The following is a 22,660-nucleotide window of genomic DNA, read 5'->3' on the forward strand; positions in this document are numbered from 1 at the left end:
AAGTTTCCCCAATCAAATAAAAGTGGAAATGCCAAATAAAAGTAATAAAATTCACAGTTGGTTTTCACATTTTGTTAGCTAATATTGAATCTTCCATAATCTTCCATCGGCTATACCAAATTATCAAGAAGAAATTCCGACAATCTTCTTCTTTTTTTCTACATTTTAAACTATCATACTTAACTTAAAAGTGCTTTTTTGTGGGTGGAGAGAGCTAGTGTCAACTTCTTTTTGAGTCATCCAACTCGTACTCGTAATAGCCTATTTTTTCAGGCGGGGCTTATCGTCCAACTACCATTTACTAGGTAGAGTCATCCAACTCAAGGTGGCGCGAACAATTACCTCTGTGGAAGGATAACATGGTTTGTTCCATCATGTTTTGTGTTCATCACAACATATCGTTTCCTGAACTAACTTTTCGGGTTTCTTCACTCCTAATTAGATGAGCACTTACTAAAGCCCTTAAAATTAATGGAATGGGTATCTCCGATTTTCTCAGGATTTGTTAAATTTGACTATATTGTTCCCCCACCTGATGTTTGTTTAGGCAATTAATCCACATCTTCTTTTTTGTAATCCTGAATCCTAGACTCTAAATCGTCTTTCATCTCTCGGTTTGTTTCCCAAATAAGCGATATAACCCAAATAACCCATGGTACTTCAATGTCACGCCCACTAAATTCTTCTTCTTACCACATTTTATCAATATCAGGTGAAGATTTACTGTGTTATTATCAATAATAGTTTAAGAGGGGTCTTTATTTACGTGGGGCAAACTCCCTTTATAAAATATATAAAGCTTGGAGATCTTCAAAAGCCATTTCTAATTAAATTAGAGTCGAATGACACTTCATTTAAGAAAATTGGTTCATGCGTTGATGATTTGAAACGATTGCAATACATCCCCTTAGTAGGTGTATGGTTATGATGACACATGTTTCATAGGGAAGCATAATTTCTGCCAAATTTGATCAAAATCGGGTTATATATATATAATTATATAATTGGGTTAAGTATTAAAGTCTGGGAAAAATGGTTAAGTATGTTTTCCTTATCACGCACTCATTTTTGATTATTTGTCAAAGCCTAACCACGCTCACTTCCTGGAGTGCCCTTAATCGTAATTTCCAGGAAAAATGTTTCAACTATAAAGTATATATTATACATACGCAACTACATCAATTTTGAGAAGCTACGTTGGAGCCGTTTTTTTAATTATATGGGTACCTAGTGGGTATGTTTTCTGAGGCTCTCTTGGCTATTACTTAGCATAAGGCCAAGTAATGGCATGGACATTCTTGGTCAAGACTGGAACCAGTTGCCAGCGGCTCTTGAGTAGGTATGTTACTTTAGCCAGAAATGCAAATTGAATAGTGTGATGGATTTGCACGTCTTATGTTGGCACTAGATATCTACCTATCCATTTTAAAGGTGGATAGGTAGATAGTTAGTTCATTAAAACTGTCCGGTAGGACAGTTGTATAAGGGTTGATCATCAAAAACTGCACGAAAAAGCGTAACGTTGAAAAACTCCCAACTTTGACAATTTTTTTTCTTTTTTTCTATAAAAGATAAAATTCCCAAATTTTCTTTAAAATGTAGGGCAAATCCTCCTTTACAACTGTAATTTTTTTGCAACAACATAGATATAATAGTTTTCGAGAAAAAAGTTGCTGAAAATGAGCAAAAACGGCATTTTCAAAAATGGTTGTTGTTCTTCTTCTTGTTCTTGTTGTTGTTGTTACCTTTTTTGTAAACTGCGTAGCGCCTAAACGCGTGAACCGATTTTCATGAATGAGGTGTCATTCGATTCGGAATTTTATGTAGATGTGCCTTTTGGGGGTCTAAGTTATACAAGAGACGTAGGTGACCTAGGTGAATCTCGAAACAGCTGTCTTACCTTCGCTATTTGGTCAGTTTAAGATTGTAGGTGCGAGATGTCCAATACTTGCTCAAGAGGCTTCTCCACGTCTCCAAACTTGACCAGCAGGCATTACAGAATCCCAATTCTAAAAATTAATCATGACAAATCTTCATAAAACCCAAAGTCACGGAAACGAAGGAAGAAATTTGGACGTTTAGAGAGTAGCTACTACCCGTTAAGCGAAATTAAAAACATATTCGACCCTCAGTATTATATAGCTCTCTTTAATTGACATCTGAAGCAAAGGATAAAAACTAAGCAGCACATTCAATATCGAAACCGTGCTTCCAGGGGAGTTTTCGGAGCTTAATGCGAGTGGCTATTGGAGGAAGTTTATCATGTTTAACTTAATGAGGTTATCTAGTAAGATCTTCTGTTCCAGGTATATAAGCTGAAAAACCTGGTTTTGTTTTTATCTACTCTGCCAAATATAATTCATGCTGTAATACCAAACTCAGGGTAGAAGTAGTAACTAGAGTTTAGGAAATTGTGTTAAAAAACAGTTTCTAAAGGATGAAGAAGTAACAAGTGTTAAGAAAGAAATTGTGTTAAAAACAGTTTCTACATTTTGTTGTGCTAACCGACAGTATCTTTCTTTTTTTTTAAAAACCATTAAAAAGTAGGATGACACTTATTTTTAAGGAACTTGTACTAATACTTCGTAATATTGAATTGTAACCAGATTATATTATACATTGTAACCATATTATTATACATCTTTCTACATTCTTAAATGCAGATTATTTTTTTGGGTTGAACTCTCTGTTTTCAAAATCATTAAAATTGATGAAAGGTCTGTCTTCTTGATAAATGTTCTTGATCTCGACACATTTTATGCCTAAATTTTTCTAGGATGAAAAAGCAGAAATTTACGTTGTGCGGCCCATCCTATGAGCTCAATAAAATATTATTTAATTGAACAAACATTCGCGTAAAGCTTATTTTTTAAATAATACTATTTTTATTTATTTATAAATTGTTTAAAAGAATGTATTTATGCATTCAAATAAATAATAATAAAAATTATTGGTTATGTTGGCAAAGCCACATTAGATAGAATGCATTTAGTTTAGCATACTGGTCGCTAGAGTTCACAATACTGCCCGAATATAACACAAACTAGGCTTTGTGCCCCTCTCGAATTTTGGACGCCAGTGTATAACTTCTCTAAGTTGTGTCTTTAATTATTTTACATTAATATAATTTATTCAATTAGGTTAGATTTATTGTTCTCCCATTTAGAACATTCGCTAAGTGATTTTGTAAGCATTTAGAGTGGCTAATTTAAATTATTTTAAAAAATAGGGAGAGATTAGAAGTTTTTTCTAGTTAGTGGTGAACAAAAAAAAATTGTGCGGACTTGAAAAAAATCAAGCTTCCACCAGAAAGAAAAAGAAGTTTTAACTTGTGTGAATAATTTAAACTTTCAAAAATGTGGATAATAAGTGATATTTGTGCTGTTTAGGTAACCACTCTTGCTTCAAAAAAAGATTGTATTTTTTTGGGTGAGTGTTTAATAAAAGCAGAGGCCAGTGAAAAATTTGAAATCTTCGCCCTAATAATATAAGGCAGGCTATAGAGAACAAGGAACAGTTTTTCCTATACAAGGCATTCAAACACAGTACGTAAAAAAATTATACTTTCCAACTTTATTTTTAATCCTTCATTTGTTTTATTCTTAAATATAAGCTTATTATTTCATCAAGCATATATATATATATATATACGAAATAAGAAATAATTTGCTGACATTTCAGATGGGTGGATATTTTTTGTTGAATTTTTTTTGTCTTTGTTTTTGAGGTTTAAATGTTATTTTGGCCTTACACATACATTTTTATACATGCGCCCTCTTAAATGCATTTGTTCTGTTAACTATATCTTAATTAATATTGTTATTACAATAATGCTTTGCTTAATGGGGAGTTGCTTGGAAATCTAAAGGTAATTATTAAAACATCCTTACAAACAATAATCTATTTATTTTTCACTAAATATTTTTTAAGGTTGGTTTTGTTTTCTAATGGTTTTTGTTATTCAGGTGCATTTTGAGTTCTGTGAATTCTCAATTTTGACTTAGCAAAGACCCTAGGAAAAAAAAAATGGCTGACTTTTATTTTCTAAATTTTCTCTTGAATTTATTTTTTCCTTTTGTTATTTTTCTAATGGAAATATTTTTTCTCTTAATTTTGATTTTACGAGGAAAACAGATTCTATGGTTGGAGAAACTGAATAAAATTTAAAAACAAATATGAGTGATGTGTGTGGTGAATCGATGGTAGCGTGGCCAGATGGTGGGGTTTAGGGGGGCGAGGTGTAGAGCCAGTCCGTGACGAGCCCAGCTCTCCTCGGTCCCAAATGAAGGACACCTTTACTCTCACTCGGTCCTTGGGTAACCCTCATCAACTATATCTTCACACCACGGAGGGTCCCTAAAAACACTTTAGGTCTATTAAAGTCATTTTTTAAACTTTGTTTTTTATTTTCTCTAAAACTGGGAGATATACTTGATAAAATATTATTATAGATTTAGTATAATTAGATTTTAACGTAAAGAAGTTATACTTGGCCACTTATACCTTTTTCTAAGAAAAAAAATTTAATTAAAGACAATATGCCCTCATGTTTGTTATTTCTATTCAAAGTTTAAAGAAAATACTTTTAGCTGCTTTAGGTAAATAACTGGAAAAATCGACTCAGTAAATTGATTACTTTTGGTTTGTCGATTTTGACTAAAGTAGCTCTTAGGTTTCCCGTTACTTGATGCTGACTACACTCACACTCACATAGCGAACAATTGTAAAAAAATACATTTCTGTACCCAAGGGACCTCAACTAAGTAGATTTGAGAGTAGCGTGACGTGCTAGTTTCTTGCAGTACCTTCGGAATTGATTTGCCTTGAATTTTTTTTTTTTTTAAATAAAAGTGATAGGTCTACTTACTTTTGTCGGGTATTTACCAAAATTTATTAAAAATCGTTTAAACCATTATCGCAGTTAAATCTATTTTTTCTCTGCATTTTTTTAAAAAAAATGTTTTCTTCAAATTTAGAGTGTAATTTGGCTTAAATGTTGGTTTCTGTAATTCATTGAATTTTCACAGAATGAAAATGTTCTAAGGTTCTTCCTTCAAGCAAAAAGATGTTTTATATTTCCAGAAAAATGAATTAATTCGAGGTAATGAGATTATACCAGTGAAAGGGCGTCTCTTCATCAACTCCGCTCAATTTTTCTTATAAAAGATTTTTAAAAAATAGTAGATCTACATGTTTTCAATTAGTATGTATACGGCAAAACATATTGGCGACTAGATAGACAAAGTCACATTTTCGGTGAGCTGATATTCTTTTAACTCAAATTTTGGTAACAAATTTATTATTCGTTAATATTGTAGGTTAGTATACAGAAAAGAGGGCTTATCCTCAGCTCTTTCTAAGTGCACTGCTTAAAAATGAAGTTTCGTGAACAAAACGTTTTAAAATTAATTTAAGTAAACATCTGTTTTGGAAAGCTTAACTCTTTGAAGATGCTTGTAAGTTTTACTGTGAAGCTAGTTAAACTATTAGGACTAGTCATGTGCTCTATCTTGAGCAAACCACAATGAGCTCTCGCCACTGGGTCGCGGTATCGTAGTTTATCTAGCCAACGCTCACGGATATGATCAAATTTGTTGTATCAGGCAAACATAACTTATTAAAAAAATATACAATTGTTATTTTATAAAGGTGTCTTGGACAGTCATCTAACCGCAAGTTTTTTTTCTTTTTTAAATCAAAAAAAGATGGGCGAAGAGTTTTACCTTTTCTATCCAAAGAAGCCCAGTATAATATAGAATTCCACAGTAATTGGGCTAAGGCTTCCGCCCGATCGTCCCTGACACCTGATTGGTAGGTAGTTGGACGTTAAACCCCGACTAACAAAAAATAGGCGTTTAATTAAATTTCTCTGGTCATAAAGTACACCCCCATGACAACTTTTTGAGATTCTCCGTTGTGAGGGGATACGGGGAACATACTGTATAATTTTTAATTTATCAGTGCTTATTAAATAACATTGTTTACTTTCTTGAAAGAAATAAATTACGGAAGTGTTTATTTCTTATCATGCATCTTCAAACAGTGAGTCACTTTAGTGAGTTAAGAAAGACGGAATTTTATTAATTCATTGAAAGGTGATTGACTGACTTACGATCAAGTGATTCTTTCCACTCGGAATTTTAGTAAGAAGTTCCATTTTCAAGAGTAATACCACGGGATTTCATCATTTTTTGTTGAGAACTCAAAATCCATTATCCACACGGGGCGATACAAGGTATAAGGGAAAGTAAGAATTGCATTATTACCACTTTATTCCGATGATTCTCCTTCAAAGTACTGGCCTCCTGCTCTTAAAACGTTTTTACCTCTTCAAAAAATGTTTAAAACATAATTTATAGAACAGTTAAAAACTCGTGCGACGAATCTAGTTTTATCTCTACATTAAGTTACAAATCAGTTTCTTTTCAGTGTTATTTAAGTTGTGAGAGTAGAATTAGTCGATGTGGGCCATCTCATGTGGGGCGGATAACAGAGATAGAATTTTTGTTGCACAAAACTTCTAAATCTTGATGGGTAAGTAAGCTAGCACGTTTTGTGCGTACCTGTGATTAGTCTAGTTCAAAAACAAAAATCGTAGGTAGCTGAAACTTGTATATTCTGTTTGGGTACCGCTATGGAATGAACTAGAATTGAACGAAAAAGGAAACAGGAAGCTGTTCTGTGAGGTTTTAAAGGCATGGTGAAGGAAGTGGTTTTTTTCTCTTTGGTATATTAAAGACAAAGAAGGAAATATTCTCTAAAAAAGAAGTAATTGATAGAAGGAGGGAATATTTTAAGAATTTCTAAGAAGTAAGAGCAACAAAAACGGAAGATTGTACTAAAGAAAATTATTATTTGCAAGAAAAGCAAATATTCTTTTACCTACTTAACCTCGTCGTGAAGACAGAACAAAAGTAATGGTTGGGAAATGGCAATAATTGTTTCTACATTCATGGTCTTCCAATCTTGAATATTCTTTTGCTAGTTAAGATGCTGGAAATACAGTTTGCTGGGAAGCTAGAAGGGATATGATGAAGATTTCTCCATAGACAGACGGAGGAGAATGTCCACTCCAAACCTCCGAAGGGTGTAGTGTAGTATTAGATAGAAATTTATTCAACCAGACTAAGCTGTAATAATAATAATTGTAAAAATAATACACAAATAATGCAAGGATTTTACTCCGTCTGCATGAGTTGCAATAAAATTAAAAATTTTAACCAAAAAATTATAATGTTTAAATTAAAATCTTAAAATTCTTCTTGAACTATTGTAAAAGTAAATTTTATAACTAATACAAATATTTAAAATTTTGCCAAATTAAATTTTTTTAAACAGATTTTACCAAAAAAAATAGCAAAAAATACAATAATTTTCCTTTGAAATTAATACAAAGAGTTAATAATCCCACTGTTCTAACAGCCAAGTTCTATATCTGGATGCATCTCTTAAAAATGGACACAGATTATTCCAGTTTTTTTCCTTTTAGGTATTCACAAAGTTCTACCTCTGTGAGCACCTTTCTATTAAAATATTTTAAATCTATAAGAAGACAAAATAGGGCAGACTGCGATAAAGTGCATTATATTTTCAATTTATCGCAAATTGCACATGGAGCAAAGCTGACAATCGTCATTATTAAAATGTTTATATTTTAAGTTTAGCGCTTTACATCTGGCCTTTAAAATGAGCTTTGCATCACTAAATGAAAGTGTACTGATATAATTACACTCATAGCTCAACTTCGAATAAAACCTATGATGTACAGCTTGTCTGGCTTGGAGGAATATACCCGATGGTTTCTACGAATACATGGTGTCCCAGGAAGAAGAGAGTGTACCTAAAAACTGTCTTCAAGCATTCAACATTGAACGCTAATAAAGAGGTTGGTTGAAAGAATACTGATGGATGGATTACTTGGATTTTACAGTGAGAGAGGCAATCAGGATTTATTTATTTTTGTTATTAGACAAATATCAGAAAAAAGTTATGGGTAACGAAAAAGGAATGGTTGTTTCATATAAATCTTACTAAAGCAAAGATTATTATGAGTGCATTGGAAGTGGATATGGTCAAAAGACCCTCACCCGAATACGAGAAATGGAGTGAGTTTGAGACCAATTTGAGGTAAGAGAAGGCTGTAGTTTTGAGCCCCAAGCCCTTCAATTTAGTACTGAACTCAGTATTAGAGTACTACAGTGTATGGTAATACTGAATCTTTAGTATAACATTGGTGAAATAAAATAGAAACGAGTACGTATGTGTGAAAGTAGACGTATAAATGAGTAGACTCAGAAAAGAGTGGCAGCATAAAGACCCAATCCCAACATATTCGAACATGATCTTGAGCTTATTCATATAGGTGCCATTTCCACGCCTTAAAAAATAATGAGACACTTGCTTCAATAGAGAAAGCAGATCAAAAGGTGAAAAATGTGAGCGCCCGGTCCAGCTTCAACATTAAGCAAGTTGGAAACTAGCCTAGGAGGAAAGAAGGCCCTGAAGTGGTACGGCCATGTACTCAGACTGGATGAAGATCCGTCTGGCGCAAAAGAGTGTTTGAAGCCACAGCGATCAACTATCGAAAACCTAGAGAAAGATTCTATGAGGAGTGGAGTGCTTGGTGCCTAGAGGAATGAATTGGAGCTGACTTTAGATTGGGGTGTTTTATTCCTGATTTTTACAGACAGGTTAAATACATGTGAAAGCAGTACATTCAAACCTGAGCGACGCTAAAGTTGACTTTATCGATCTGCTAGTAAACCCATGTCTTATTTTCTGATACAATTCGACATCCTCAGGGTTTTCTCCTTCTATAGAATAGAATAGAAAAGAAAATAAATTTATTATCCTGGGACAATTATCCCCTAAGAATAAAAACAGGTACAATTAGAGGCCTTAATAGTTTGGCCTGTGATTAAACAGAAAATAAATAAATAAATAAGTATTTACAAAAAGTGAAAATAAAAATAACAGCAGAAATTAAGGAAATAAATTAAAACAATTAAAATTTCGGAGGAAGCTGAATAGAAAGGAGATAACTGAATAGAAGGGATTTAAAGACAGATAGGGTAGGAGCATGGCGGACAGATGATGGCAAGGAGTTCCAGAGAGAGGTAGCACGTATTAGGAAGGATTTGTCAAAGGATGAGGTACGGTGAGAGGGAATATAGAGATCAGATCAAAATGGATCGAGGATTTAAACTTATAGAGTTGAAAAGTATAGGATGGCCTTTTGAGATTGGATAACTTGGAAAAGGAATGAAGCCCAAAAAATACTGGTGGCGATAGACAGGAGAAAAGCCACTTCAACTCATCGTAGTAGAGCGAAATGCGGGAGTCGCTGGAAATGCTGAAAATAAATCGTATGAAGCAGTTCATGAGGCGCTTGAGCTTAGCGTCAATATCCACCTGAAAGACCTCCATACACTAAGCAACCACAGTCGAAATGGGGGGAAAATAAGAGAGGAATCTAGAAATCTCGGGTCTATAGTGTCATGGTAGAACTATATACGCTTTTATCTACCATTTAATCTTGAAAGTACTTTCAATTATTCTCGGGAATCTCAAATTTGAAGAAAATCGGTTAGCCAAAAATGAATTACTCTTGTTTTTTTTTTTCTAATGTTGCCTTTTTATTTTTAAACGGCTGCAACGATTTTTATCGACCAAAACAAATCGAGTATATATTTGTTATTTTTGGGGCGATAGAATATACGTCCGATTTCACGAACGCGTTGTTAAGTAATACTTAGCGTATCTCTCCTAAGTTGACTTTTAACCTTATAGTAATTTAAGGCCCAACTGATTGCTTAATACGCCCAGAATTTAGTATTAGAACATTTTACAATTAGAATTATATTAATAAAGAATATTTTAAAGAGTATAGAATTTTTTTAAAATAAGAGGAAGCCATTAAGTGTTTTACCATCAATGTGCTACCATAAAACTCGATAATAGGGTTTCATCATGTTCCTCAACCGCCTCACTTTATCGAATTTTTTTAGTTTTGTTAGTAGGAACTTTCTCAAAAATGGTTCTGTTTTGTTCTAATGATAACGCTCGTTATATACTTATTAGCAAGGGCCCCATTAAAGCCGGCCGGTTAGAGGCAAAGCTAAGATTTATTTTGGTACTGGTATCGATTTCCATTCTAGGCCTTGGTTTAAGCGAAAAAAATTAAGTCAAGTATGCTAGCCATCTATCCGCTACTTTCTATGACATATAATTGACAGTTGGATGTATGACAGCCTGAAAAGTAGGCATTACTTTACTTTTTCAGTGCATGAATGTCGGTTTACATTTCTATTAACACATTTTTTCTAAGAAGCTTAAGCATGGTTCTGAGGAACGGATGATGTTTTTGCTCTTCTTTAAAGTTTCGTTTCAGTTGATTGTACGATTCGCATCTTTGTTATAATTAAGGAAGTGAGCTGTCTAACCAATGTCCGGGTTGAAAGAATTCATTAAATTGCAAAGAATTTATAAATTGGAAAAAGTGCCAAATACTGTTTTCTGACTCAGAAGGGACTCAGGGAAGGGATCAGCTCAGTGGTTAGCGTATGCTGGATTCCAATGATCCCGGGTTCGAATCCTTTAAGGGCTGGTGGCCCTTAGAGTTTCTCTTCTAATCAATATCTCTCTTAGACTCACCATTTCATCATAGACCTATCACTTTGGTTTGAAACATGTTTTTCAGGATAAATTAATATTCATATTTTTTTTTCTTAATCTTTTTATTCTGGGAGAGCCGTAACATTATTTATAGTTCTTCGAAAATATCCTCGTTTTGTTGTATTGTACTTATATAACATTGAAGCCAAATTCATTTTTAGAGAGACGTTTAAGTGGTCACCAGATTTTTTGTTTTATTCTTTACAAAATACTATTTGTTACAGTGTACTAGTATGTTTTAACTTTTGGCACGTGCATGAATTGTGTGCGTAGATGTTGGCTTCGAAAGACTGGATACTAAGTTTCGAGCCCAGTAATTTGTCATAAAACTTCCCCAGATTTCTGTAGCCTTCCCTGAGGATGTTTTACTGTGTCTGCCATATTTACTAATCCATGTAACTAACACATATGTCTTTCTCTTACTACAAATCCTAAATGTTCTAATATTTAAATTTTTTTCTTTAAACATTTATAAAATGCTGGTTGGCTACAATATTATTATGGGCTCTGTATAACATAAAAGGTACTTAAAGGCGAGGCGTAAACATGCTAACTTCTCCAGAACCTATCTAAAATAAGAGGTAGGGATGTTTGGCAATGGCCAATGAAAATTTTCAGTAAAAAAATTCTTTTATTGATGCTCAACGATTGGTGCTTTTCGTCAAGGGTTTCTGGTAATTGATAAGTGAGCAACAAATGTTACGAGATACGAGTTACAATAAGCAAATAAAAAAAATTAATATATATATATATATATATATATATATATATATGTATATATATATATTTTGTATGTAAGACGCGACAACATCTGCGGCTATTAGCGCCCGGAGCTTTTTTCAGTGCTCTGCCGGCCTCCGGACAGTGTTCTCTTGTTACAGACAACACTGTCCATCACCGGACAGTGAACTGTAAGAAGCTCCTAGGAAGAGAATGTGTTAAGGGTCCGCAGCTAGATTCGAATCTGGGATCACCGCGTGGGAATCCCCAGTATTCGCTAACCCCTCAGCCAAACTCTTCCCTTATTTTATTATTATTATTATTCTTATTACTATTATTATAGAAAATAATAATAATAATATTAAGAATAATCAGTACTAGAATAATAGTTATAATAAGAATAAGAGTAATAAGAACAACAATAATAGTAATAATAAGAATAAGAATAATAATAACAATAATAAGAATAATAATAATAAGAACAAGAATAGTAGTAATAAGAATAATAAGAACAAGAATAATAGTAATAATCCCTTATAATCCAGGCTAGGTCCGGAAGTAGGGGGGTGTTTTAGCCGGTAGGCCGCGAGGGAGTCCGGCACAATGTGCGTAAGTTGCATTTCACCCCCTCAAAAAAAAAAAATTATTATTATTATTATTATTATTATTATTATTCTTGTTCTTATTATTCTTATTACTACTATTCTTGTTCTTATTATTATTCTTATACTCATTATTACTATTATTCTTGTTCTTATTATTATTATTATTTTCTAATATGCTCTTCAAATGATCTTTTCCTAATAACAGTTTTAAATTTAAGTGATGGCATACGAGTATACAAACTTTAAAGAACATTGCTATTGTCATTTCCGATTAGATGCCAAGAAAGCTAAAGAATTTTTTTTTACCAAGTCATACTCAATACAGATTTTCTTCAAATAGGTCTTCTGGTTTCTAATGAAATTCCTTTGAATATTGTACATGAGTTTAGAATTGTGCGATACACCAACATGAATTTCACACACCGGGACCCTCCTAAAATAAATTTAAATGGAAAATTGTATCAAACGTGTAATAAAACTTTGTTGTTGTAGTTTTTTTTAAAGGTAAAGCATCACAAAGTCTGCTAGTTGGTTTTCGAAAAATACTTAAATCTTCGCCCTTAAGATTATACAATTTTCTTCCAACATTTTAACTAAACATTTATTCGCAAATATCAGGTGATAAGGATCTTACGTAATACATAAGTCCTTTAGTGGGTGACCAAAACTGCCATTTAATACATGTTACCTGGAATAATGTTACAAGAAGTAGACTTGTCGTGAATGATCGAGCAGATTTGAAGGTACTCGTGGAGAGGTGGTTGAGTTGGAGAACTAATTGTCTCACTGATTTGGTTATTCGTAATGATTATTGATGTACCCGCCTGCTTGCTAAGTATGTTACCTTGAAGGTGAGGTTGACAGCAAATAGTGTATCCCTTCTAATTCTCCTCTCGCTAGACTGAGTCCTCACGATGTGGTGACGCTCAGACCAATTAAAAAAACGTAATTTTTCCATATTAACGAGATCTCAAACGTTTACGATATCCGATTAAAACTATAAATTTGTAAGATGCAAATCTTCCTTTCGTGTTTGAGAATTTAAAAATCTTGTGTGAAACACCAACGAAGTTTTTTTACCATAATTCTTAAAGAGCCAGTTTTGGAATATCCTAAATAAGTTTGATTTTTAATAATATTATGGAACAGTCCGAAAGTATGATTTTATTTTAGTGTAAACGCTATGTCCACCATTCTGGGAAAAATATTTAAAATAAAGGTGGCTGGTTAAGGGAGAAACTATCAGCAAACCCAAGTTTAATATGTATCGTTTAAAGCATTGTTCGTAAAAGAAACAAAAAGTCAAATTCTATTCTGTAAAGTGTACGTACGTTTTCAGATTACTGTTCACACAAACATATTCAGATCAAACAATTTTATATTCAGGTGGGCGATTAAATCAAGAATTCTAATGAAAAGACAATTTTGAAAAATTGACACTTACATATATACTTTTTTAATTAATTTGATTGAATATCTTAATATGTAAAAAAAATGGAGATTACTCGAAACTTTTGATTTTGCATCCTTGATATCCTTGTCGTTTGAGATTCACAAAAGTTTCGTCCAAAATCCTCTACCTGAAAAGCAGGTTTACTGAAGTCATTTTTCTGATTTACCCGGTTTTCTCGAAAAGAGTTGTCTATGACATGTAAGTCTATCACTTTTATTTAATATTTTTTTACGAGGAAAATTGATTTCCTTTGGGGGAAGAAGTTCTCTAGAAATAAAAAAACAAACCCTCTGAGGAATTACGGCAGAAAAACTTTAGCATTCTGCAAAAATATCCCTTAAATTCCAAATGTTTTATGAAATAAAAAGATAATTTTACATTTGTTTCTTAGCTTTTAACAATTTTTTTTTCTTAAAAAAAACTCCTCATTATGTTTTGTTAAACTTGGAATAACAACTGTTTATACAACAGTCAATAACTTATATTGTTTTTCTGGAAAAATCAGATCAAGGGTGATTATGAAATCTTATCGTTTTAATTCACTTCTTTGTGGTGGGTAGAATAACCTGTCAAGTTCGCTTCCCTGCAATTTTTATTAACCCTCTAACACTCTTGTTTTTTAAGGCTGAACTAAACATTCAAGTTAATTCAATGTCAGAATAAAAATTAAAATATTGAATTTAATCTTAAATTAAAGGGTAATTATTTCGTAAGAGTAAGTATGTGTATTTCGAATAACAGGGCACGTATTTTTTAAATAGCAATACAAGTTCCAAAGTCTACAAAAAAGAATCTTCCCTCTTTCAGAAAGAAGAGGTTTTCAAAAATTCTCTGCAACTATCATAATAATCTTAACTGGCAGATTTTCTATTATACTAATTACTTTGCCAGATAATAACTAGAAAATTCGACCCAGAACCGGTTACCAATGTAATCATGTTGAATATGAAAGGTTTATAAAAGAAATTAAAGGCGCCACGGTAGCCGAGCGGGTTAAGAGGCTAGACCTGCAAAGCTAATATGCATTGTGGTACTGGGTTCGATTCCCGGTCTTGGCCTTAGATTTTATTTTATGGTTAATAAAAGAAATTTACAGTAAAGTATGTTGCTAGTCGCCTCCGTCTAGAACACTTAGTAAATGGTAGTTGGACGTAAAGCCCGCCTGAAAAAATAGGGATTACTTTACTTTTTTTTCCATGTTGAATACGAATTTCATGTGCCCAAAAAAGAACTGTGAATGGATTAGTGCGGACAGCAGACGAAAAGGAAGTGTACGGTTTACAGATAGTTCTGTGATGGCCGGCTGCATGGGCCCCCGGATCTGTGGATTGAATCCAGAGATATTCAATAAAAATCAAAAAAGTTTTTGTTTTTTTTAATCAAAAGGTAGTCACTTAGCGATATGCCAGGCTCCGTCATCAAAAGTTGTGGAAATCATGAGTTGTGAGGAACTTATTTATTTCCAAATAAATTATTATTTCCAACAACCAGGCTTTTGCAGCCTTTCATTGTACGGTTGTAGGAAGTTCCTGAAACAGCTTTCCTAATGCTGGGTCTTGCTGATGTATTGGGTTGTGTATATACACGTAACGTAACAGTTTTAGCTACGTGCAGAACATTTTGTGGTGCCTTTTTTTATTGGAGATTTAATTTGTTCAATTATACAGTTTACGACTTTTGCGACTTATGTTTTTTGACATCACTAACTTTTTTTGAATTTTTCACTCCCTACACAAACGAACCATGTCTCTTGTTAGGTTAAGGAGAGGTGGTTTGACCATGTTACGGATCACGACAATATATAATCAAAGAGCCCTTAAAATCTAGTCTTTTCATCTCATACAAGCCCTTAAAACCGCTATACTTGCAACAAGAGAAATAAAGATGCCTTGTTTTTTTCTACTCAGGCAGTGGTCTATTGTCTTTTGATTTTGATTTTTTTTCGGAGATGGTTTTAAGGGGGATTTCTGGGACATGTCACTTCCCGCAAAAGTTTTATTGTTTTGGCAACATTTAGTAAAAATTCGAAGTTTGAAAAACCCATGAGTTGTATAGCGGAATAAAATTAAGTCAATGGCGTACGGTTTTATAACTTTTTTTTTTTAGATTTTACCATATGAACTTGTTTTGATTTGTAATTTCTCGTGTGTATATTTTTGCCGTCTAATTTGACTGTATCCTCTTTGCTGTTGCAGACATGTGAACAGATTGTCTGGGACTCAATCCAGGCGATGACCTTCTCAGCCCAGTCCACCAACACTGGGACCTAGATCAAGCACATCTTGACTTTATTTGGTGAGATTATTCACTTATTGTCTATTTGTAATTGTATTTAAGTTAGAGAAGCATAAGACGTAGCTTAGTAATACAGTCAAAATTCTCGAAAGTGGCTCTCAAATGCTTTTCTTTAAATTTTGTATACATCTAAGTAAGATTCTCCTAAACTATTTCTATAATTTATACGATTGATTTGCGATTAGTCTACAATCTTGGTTCAGGTAGTAACCGAACTTTTTGGATTACACGGCAATTAAGATCTTTTGATGCATACAGTTGGCAGAAATAACGCAGTCAAAATCTCCTTTGGAGTAACCAAATGTTTCAGATTTTTAAAAAATTATGCTGTAAATAATTGCGCATGTAAACATCAGCATAATTATAAAAATAAGATAGTGACGTATATTATGATACATGTAGATAGTAATAAATGTTCCCCTAGTTGGGTCGCAATTGGGTTTCTAATAATTCAAACAATTTTTTTTTTTTTTTTTAAAGAGCAATAATAATGTGTTCTCGCTATTATTAAAATGTTCGCCTTCAGTTAATCGATTTTTTTATTTATACTGATAGACGGGATCTTTGAAAGTAGCAATTTTTAATTAATATCAAAGTAGAAAAAACTTTTTTGACAAACAGAAGATCACATTCTAAAATACAAGGCAGTAACCAACAGTGTACAATGACACTAATGTACTGGCCGAAGTAACTAGCCTACATATCTAAATCAAAGTAATGCCGCACTCATCGCTCTCCCAAATGTAATTCGTGCAATTCTTATTTAATGTTTACATCTAAAATCGTCGTACACAAAGTCAGACTTAGCACCATCAGATTATCATTTGTTCTATAACCTTCGGGGATGGAGATTTTGAAAATGTAGAGATTCTCAGCTGCAGTTCAAGAATTTTTTCCCTCTTAAATCTACATGCTTATGCGGCATGGAATCCGACTGCTCGTCGAAAGTGGATATCCACGTAAGAAAATAAAGGGAGGTTATATTTTAGTTATTAGCATTAATTTATTATTATTAATATTTCTTTTTTATTCCCCAGAATTCAGATATTAGCCTAAGTATTGGTAGAATACAAGTTCGAAATCAATTACTTAAAAGTGCTATTTTACATTATAGTTTTCTCGAGATTTTCATTGCCTTGCATGATTTACTAATTGTGTATCTGTATGTTTGCAGGTGTTGTAAGATGAGGAGTGGGAGGGCGACGGGGTGTGGGAGCGGGATGCGATGGCCGTCCCAATGAGGGAGACGTCCTCGGGCCAGGCTACACAACCAGCGCAGACAACGACGGCTGCCAACTTTGTCGAGTATGATGACAACGAATGGGACGTAGGGATAGGTGATCTGATTATTGACCTTGATGCGGATATAGAGAAAACAGGAGTTGGTGACGGGAGTGGAGCCGGTGGTGGGATGGCCGCGCCCAAGCCAGCCCAGGCCAAGATGCACTCGCCGGCCGTCGAGCACCAGGCCACTGTCGATAAGGTGAGCACACATGCTTCTGGAATCTAGTTCCCTACACACGTCAGAAACCCGTGTGATCCGAGATTAGGTATCTCGGTAAGCTTAGTAACTATTTACAATCTTTTAAAGGAGAGATAGTCCTAGCAATAATTTATGCCGATAAGATCTTTAAGATGGCAGATACAATGTGGTATCTTTCTGCTAGCTGTTGGCTCACTCGCAGATACTTGACTTCTTATTAAACTAATAGAAACTCAACTCTCCAGTTCCAACTATTAAATTTTCTCATCGCTAAGAACGTGTGTCATAGACATGAAACAAGCAGTAGACGGATCGGAGCTAATCTTGGACCAAAGCGGGGGTAAAAAAAGTCCAATGTTATCAAGTTTTTCAACTTTTTTTTTAAATGTTGAGGCTGATGTTATCTGGAAACAGAAAAGTTGTTTGCGATTTTGATTATTGCTTCATAGTTTCATAAAATTCTCGATCTTCTCGTCAAGTGTTAGTTTTCTTTGTGAAAGAGCGGATGTCAGTTGGATTTATTCCCTTTTGTGAAATTAGCAACTATTCATTTTGGTGGCGGCCACTTTTAAGGGCAAGTCCATGCGCTACTATCTTATTCTGGTTTTACCTATTAAGGCACAGAAGTTAACTGTTACCCCGGCTCGCCCCTTAACGGTAACAAAATCTTTTTTTTGTTTTTTCCGCTGGTTATAGCGACGTCCCTCTTGCTTACAGTTCCAACACAGATCTTTTGGGGGAGATTTCGACTGATGACCCCCGGTCTGGTCAAGGACCCTTTCTCGGGTCGGGCGGGTGTCAATTCAGCCAGGTTTGGTTTAATTGGTTTGCTTGATTTCAATATTAATTAATATTAACTTAGTTTGCTCTCGGGACAATACTTCAAGAGGGAGGTGGCTGATAATTGTTACTCTCCACTTTCCATGCTCATAATCACTTTACCACAATCAATTTACTCAGCATCCGTCGAAAAATCAGTTTTCTTTAAAAAACAATTGGTATTTAGGGTGAGGTTTCGTAATATGTGCATATAGAGATGACAAAATCAGTAATAGATTAATTTTTTCCTTAAGTTCAAGATCTAATTGCTTCTTCTACCTGTTCAAGGTAATCTAAAGGAAGAAACATAGAGCGGAAGACAGAATTTGATTATGTTCAATCTAAACCAGTCCAAAGGCTGACCTTCTAGCAATAAAGACATGCAGTGCAACAGATCTTCATGGAAAATCGGACAGTCAGACAAACCTCTTTCAGACCAATAAGAAATTCATCTGCCGTTAAGGAGTATCATTTCGGAATGTTAAATCCCATTTGTGAATAATTACTGCCAAACTAATAGTATTAATTACATGGGGTACTTAACAGAATTTTAATGTCCTCTTCAGCGGTGAGATGTGCCCTTCAAATACGCATTTCATCAACGGTACCTTCTACCATAATTTGTATTCCTGGTACACTCCATTAGCGCTGGTTTTTCTGTCGATAAATCTAAGAGGTCGCACTTGAGTCGTGAAGACAATTGAGAAATAAAAGCAAAAAATGAAATAAAAAATAAAGAGGATGAAAATAGCAATTCATTAAACAAAAAAAAAATCCACATAAATAAATTATCCTATTATTTAGCTTAAAGCTAAATACAAAAAAAAATTACTGGAATCAATTACTATAAAAATAAAAGTATTATAGGAGACCTTAAAAATAGAAACTTGAAGAAAATTGAAGTATTCCCAAGGTAATGAACTAGTGACAACATACGTTAGTTTTTTTTTTTTTTTTAATTGCAGCAACCAAAATCAGAAATAAATAAACAAAAGTAACCATGGAAAGACAGTCATCAAGACAAGAAATAACCTTTGAATGTAAAGCAACCTCCGAAAGAAAAATTTAAATAATCAAATGCAATTAAATTTTAATAATTAGTTGAAAATAGTTCATTTTATCGGTTAGGCCCTTAGTCATTTCTTTCTGCTGAATGGTGTGGTTTCTCGCCCTAAAATCCACGAACATTATCCCCACAGTTGGCCGCACTCGCGCATTTTCTCGCATGCTTGTCATTAGTAAAGATGTCCACACTTCTTTTATGCTTTTTAAAGCTAACAATTAATCCGATGTTCAATATCAGATTGTATTCGAGAGTTTCGAAGTCTGTTTGAAGTAAGAATTTTTTTAATATATCAAATTGGTTAATTGTTGACAAACCATAGGGAGTGGGGATAAAAATGTAGCTCCACTATAACTATTTTGTGCGCATGGGCTATTTTATATTATGACGTTTTTCTTTCCTTATTGGTTGAAGTTAATCATATTTTTGGCATTTCATTTCTTAAATTCTTTTATTCCATGTAAGATTGTGCTCCTCAGCTTCCGCTCACAATTAATTCATAACTTCTCATTTCTACACACTTAACAATCCTTAATCAGCCATGTATTCTGGGTGTCAGTTAGATGTAAGTAATTGTTTTTACTCTGTTTATTTTCTTTACAATTATTTACTTTTTAAAGTATTTAACTTACATATAAAATGGTCAAAAATGGTTCAATCTTACTTAACTTTTCTCTTTTTTAACAAAAAATCATTCAGAACCGGGGAGTATAGCAATTAATAACATTAATAATAATGATAATAGTATTTTTAGGAAAGAGATTACCTCAATAGTAGGTACTAGTTGGATTAGTCCGATGTTCGCGCCCAGTTGGCTACCGCTCGTAGATTTTCTCCTCCTAGGTAAAAAGATTGCGTGGGACAAGAGAACATTGTCTGTCCGGAGGCAGGTAGGCACTGAGAAAAGGCTCCGGGCACTAACGGTTTTAATGGTGTTACGCCGTAAATTAGGTAGTAATAATATTAATAACACTAAACGTCGGCCCCTTATAAAGGCGCTTACGAACAGATAATACAATTTTACTCACGTCCATCGATTGATGTCAAAACCAATTCGCATACGTCTATTGTATGAAAACTATATTATATTTAATTCTAGACTTTTAGAAGTTAAGCTAATATAGTATATTTTAATCGTACTCCTCAAATAGTCTGTTTAATGGTAGATCTTGTTTAGAAAATCACTGTACTTTACCATATGTTAATATTTTTACATCTGTCTCATCTTAAAAAAAAAAAATAGTGTGCAGCTATCTGGTGAAGTAAAGTCGAAGTGCAAGGTGTTCTTGTTCAGTTAATTGCCTGTGGTTTTTTAAATATTTTAATCTATTAGCAGCGATATAGAACTTAGGGGAAAAAAGGTTTTAGAGAAAATTTGACCAGAATTTTGAGTGTATTATTGATAGGTTGTTTGCTAAAGACTGCGATGTAATCAATGTATTTTAATCTTAATTCTTGTTTGAGAAAAGTCATATGAGTAACTTTAATTACCCTCCGAGGTGATCCTTGAGACGCCAAACTGGCGTCATTAGAATGGTTGTTGTAAGCATTCTGCATTGTAAACAAGAGTAAACAAACACTGCTGGGAACTGGATGCTGATAGAAATAAACAAGGAGCGACATTGTTGCAAACTTGTTAAATTGGCTTCTAAATTATTATAGCTTTTTATTTTACAATTTTTTATTGTTAATTTAATTTTTTTGTTTACTCATAAGTAATATTTGTGTAATATATATATATATCATCTGGGGAAAGCAACAAGGTCTTTTTCAACTATTTATTGCGTTCTTAAATTATTTTGTCTTATTTTTCTGCAACAGTTTTTTAATATATGTATTTGTTTGTTGATAAGTAATTTTCCAGGGTGGTGTGCAGAAAAAGCGACACAAAAGTTTTGTCACCATTTATCGTGTTCATAGATAATGTCTTCTATTAAAGTCATTCTATTGAAGACTTTAGATTTTCTTGTAGTTAGTCCTATCAAAAGCAATTTAAATTTATGCTTGGAGTTGGTCGGCTGGAGCAATATTGTTGATAGTTCGGTTCCTATGTAGATAATAGAAAAATCCGGGGGCACTACGGACGTGGAAGCGATTAGCTTGTCTTATTAGGGCGCATAGTGCGTACAGTTTGTAAAGATTAAGCTCTTCAGTCTCATTTTAGTAATTTCGATAATGAAATAATTTATCATTTCGATGGGAAATAATAGTCGTACAGTATAAATGAATGTGTTGGTGATCTGTAGGATGAAGTGGTCTGATTAAGATAAAGGCCTTAATACCAATATTATTGACTTTTTCTGTTCTTTCATCGAAATTATTTGTACAAACGAGAAAGCTCCGGCTCCTCGCTAGAGAAAGAATGAAAAATTGTTCTTAAATAGCCAAAAGAATTAAAAAGGCAATGAGAACACGGATCATCAAGCGAAAGAGGATAGTACCTTGCTGCCATGTGGAGTTAACATGTCGTACTTATTTGAACACTGCTTCCCGATTGATAGAGAATTATAAATGGCGCAATGAAAGCAAACAGTTGGAACACCTTCTGCAGGAATCGTTGCAAAAAAACCATATGTTGAATAGTAGCGACGGCCGGCCAATTTCTGACTTGGTTTCGGACGTGATGCTTGCTGAATTATCTATACTGCATTTGTGATCACCGATTTGTCCATTATTTGAAAAGGGAGTTATGGATGGTTGATATCAGTGGTTTGCCCGAACTCGGCGAAGTACGATTGGAGATAATTTTAGTATTTATAACTGATAAGCTCAATTATATACGACTTCTAGAAAAGCCTGCATTAGAAATCCTCCATTTCCGCGGTAAATAACCCTTTAGTACAAGCTGAAGTCAGGCCATGAGCTTTCGTGTATGGATTGTGTAGGACTGCTTCTCTCGGCCCATTTCATAATCTGTGAGCAATACTATTGAGGTATTGTCAAGCAAAGCTCTTATGAGGTTCGCACGGAGTTTGACGACAAATGTTGACCTTTTGCATGAACAATGGGACACCGATGAGAAGGCGGTCGACCACATGCCTAAAAATTAATAAATAATTGCGAACTTGTTTTGTTTTAGGGGTTGAAAATGAAAATCAAACGAACCAAACCTGGAACTAAACACGAGATTGTCAAAAGTGGTGAAAATGGGGAACGACAGACAGGAGGTCACGGTGGGGCCAAGAGAGGTTCCTCCTCACATCGGCGCGAGAAAAAGCACAGCGGGAGCGGAACTGGAAATGAAAAAACAGTGACGAGTGGCACGTCAACGGCGAGCAGCAACGTGAGCAGTAATGGCAAGGAAGGTGTGAACGGCTTGGTCAGGGTGGTCACGTATCCAGTGAGCGGCTCGACACAACAGCAGTCTGCACCGGCTGTACAGACTGCCGAGCAACCCCACCAACTTCTCGTAAGTAATCGGGCTGGGCTTCCTATTACCGCCCGCCAGAGTAAGTATTGTGATCGTGAAGTATCTGGGTCTGCTTATACAAGAAAAGCACCTATGCCAAAAGAGGCCCATAGTACCACCGAACACACTCACAACATTC

General features: G+C 34.2%; 1 protein-coding gene across 4 annotated transcripts in view; it reads left to right on the forward strand.

Moving 5' to 3' along the window:
* Positions 1-3,005: 3,005 nt before the first annotated feature.
* LOC141459141 (uncharacterized) overlaps positions 3,006-22,660 on the forward strand; it is a 39,340-nt gene continuing 19,685 nt past the window's right edge. For all 4 annotated transcript variants that reach the window (XM_074137789.1, XM_074137791.1, XM_074137790.1 and 1 more), the window contains exons 1-4: positions 3,006-3,545; positions 15,648-15,747; positions 16,922-17,230; positions 22,192-22,521. In XM_074137789.1, the coding sequence (XP_073993890.1) occupies positions 16,973-17,230; positions 22,192-22,521 (588 nt within the window). In that variant the 5' untranslated portion in view covers positions 3,006-3,545; positions 15,648-15,747; positions 16,922-16,972. The remainder of the gene's footprint in view (positions 3,546-15,647; positions 15,748-16,921; positions 17,231-22,191; positions 22,522-22,660) is intronic.

The sequence above is a fragment of the Rhodnius prolixus genome, unplaced genomic scaffold (assembly GCF_049639745.1).
Source record: "Rhodnius prolixus isolate KJV_2025 unplaced genomic scaffold, Rpr scaffold_11, whole genome shotgun sequence".
NCBI classification, from domain to species: Eukaryota; Metazoa; Arthropoda; class Insecta; order Hemiptera; family Reduviidae; genus Rhodnius; species Rhodnius prolixus.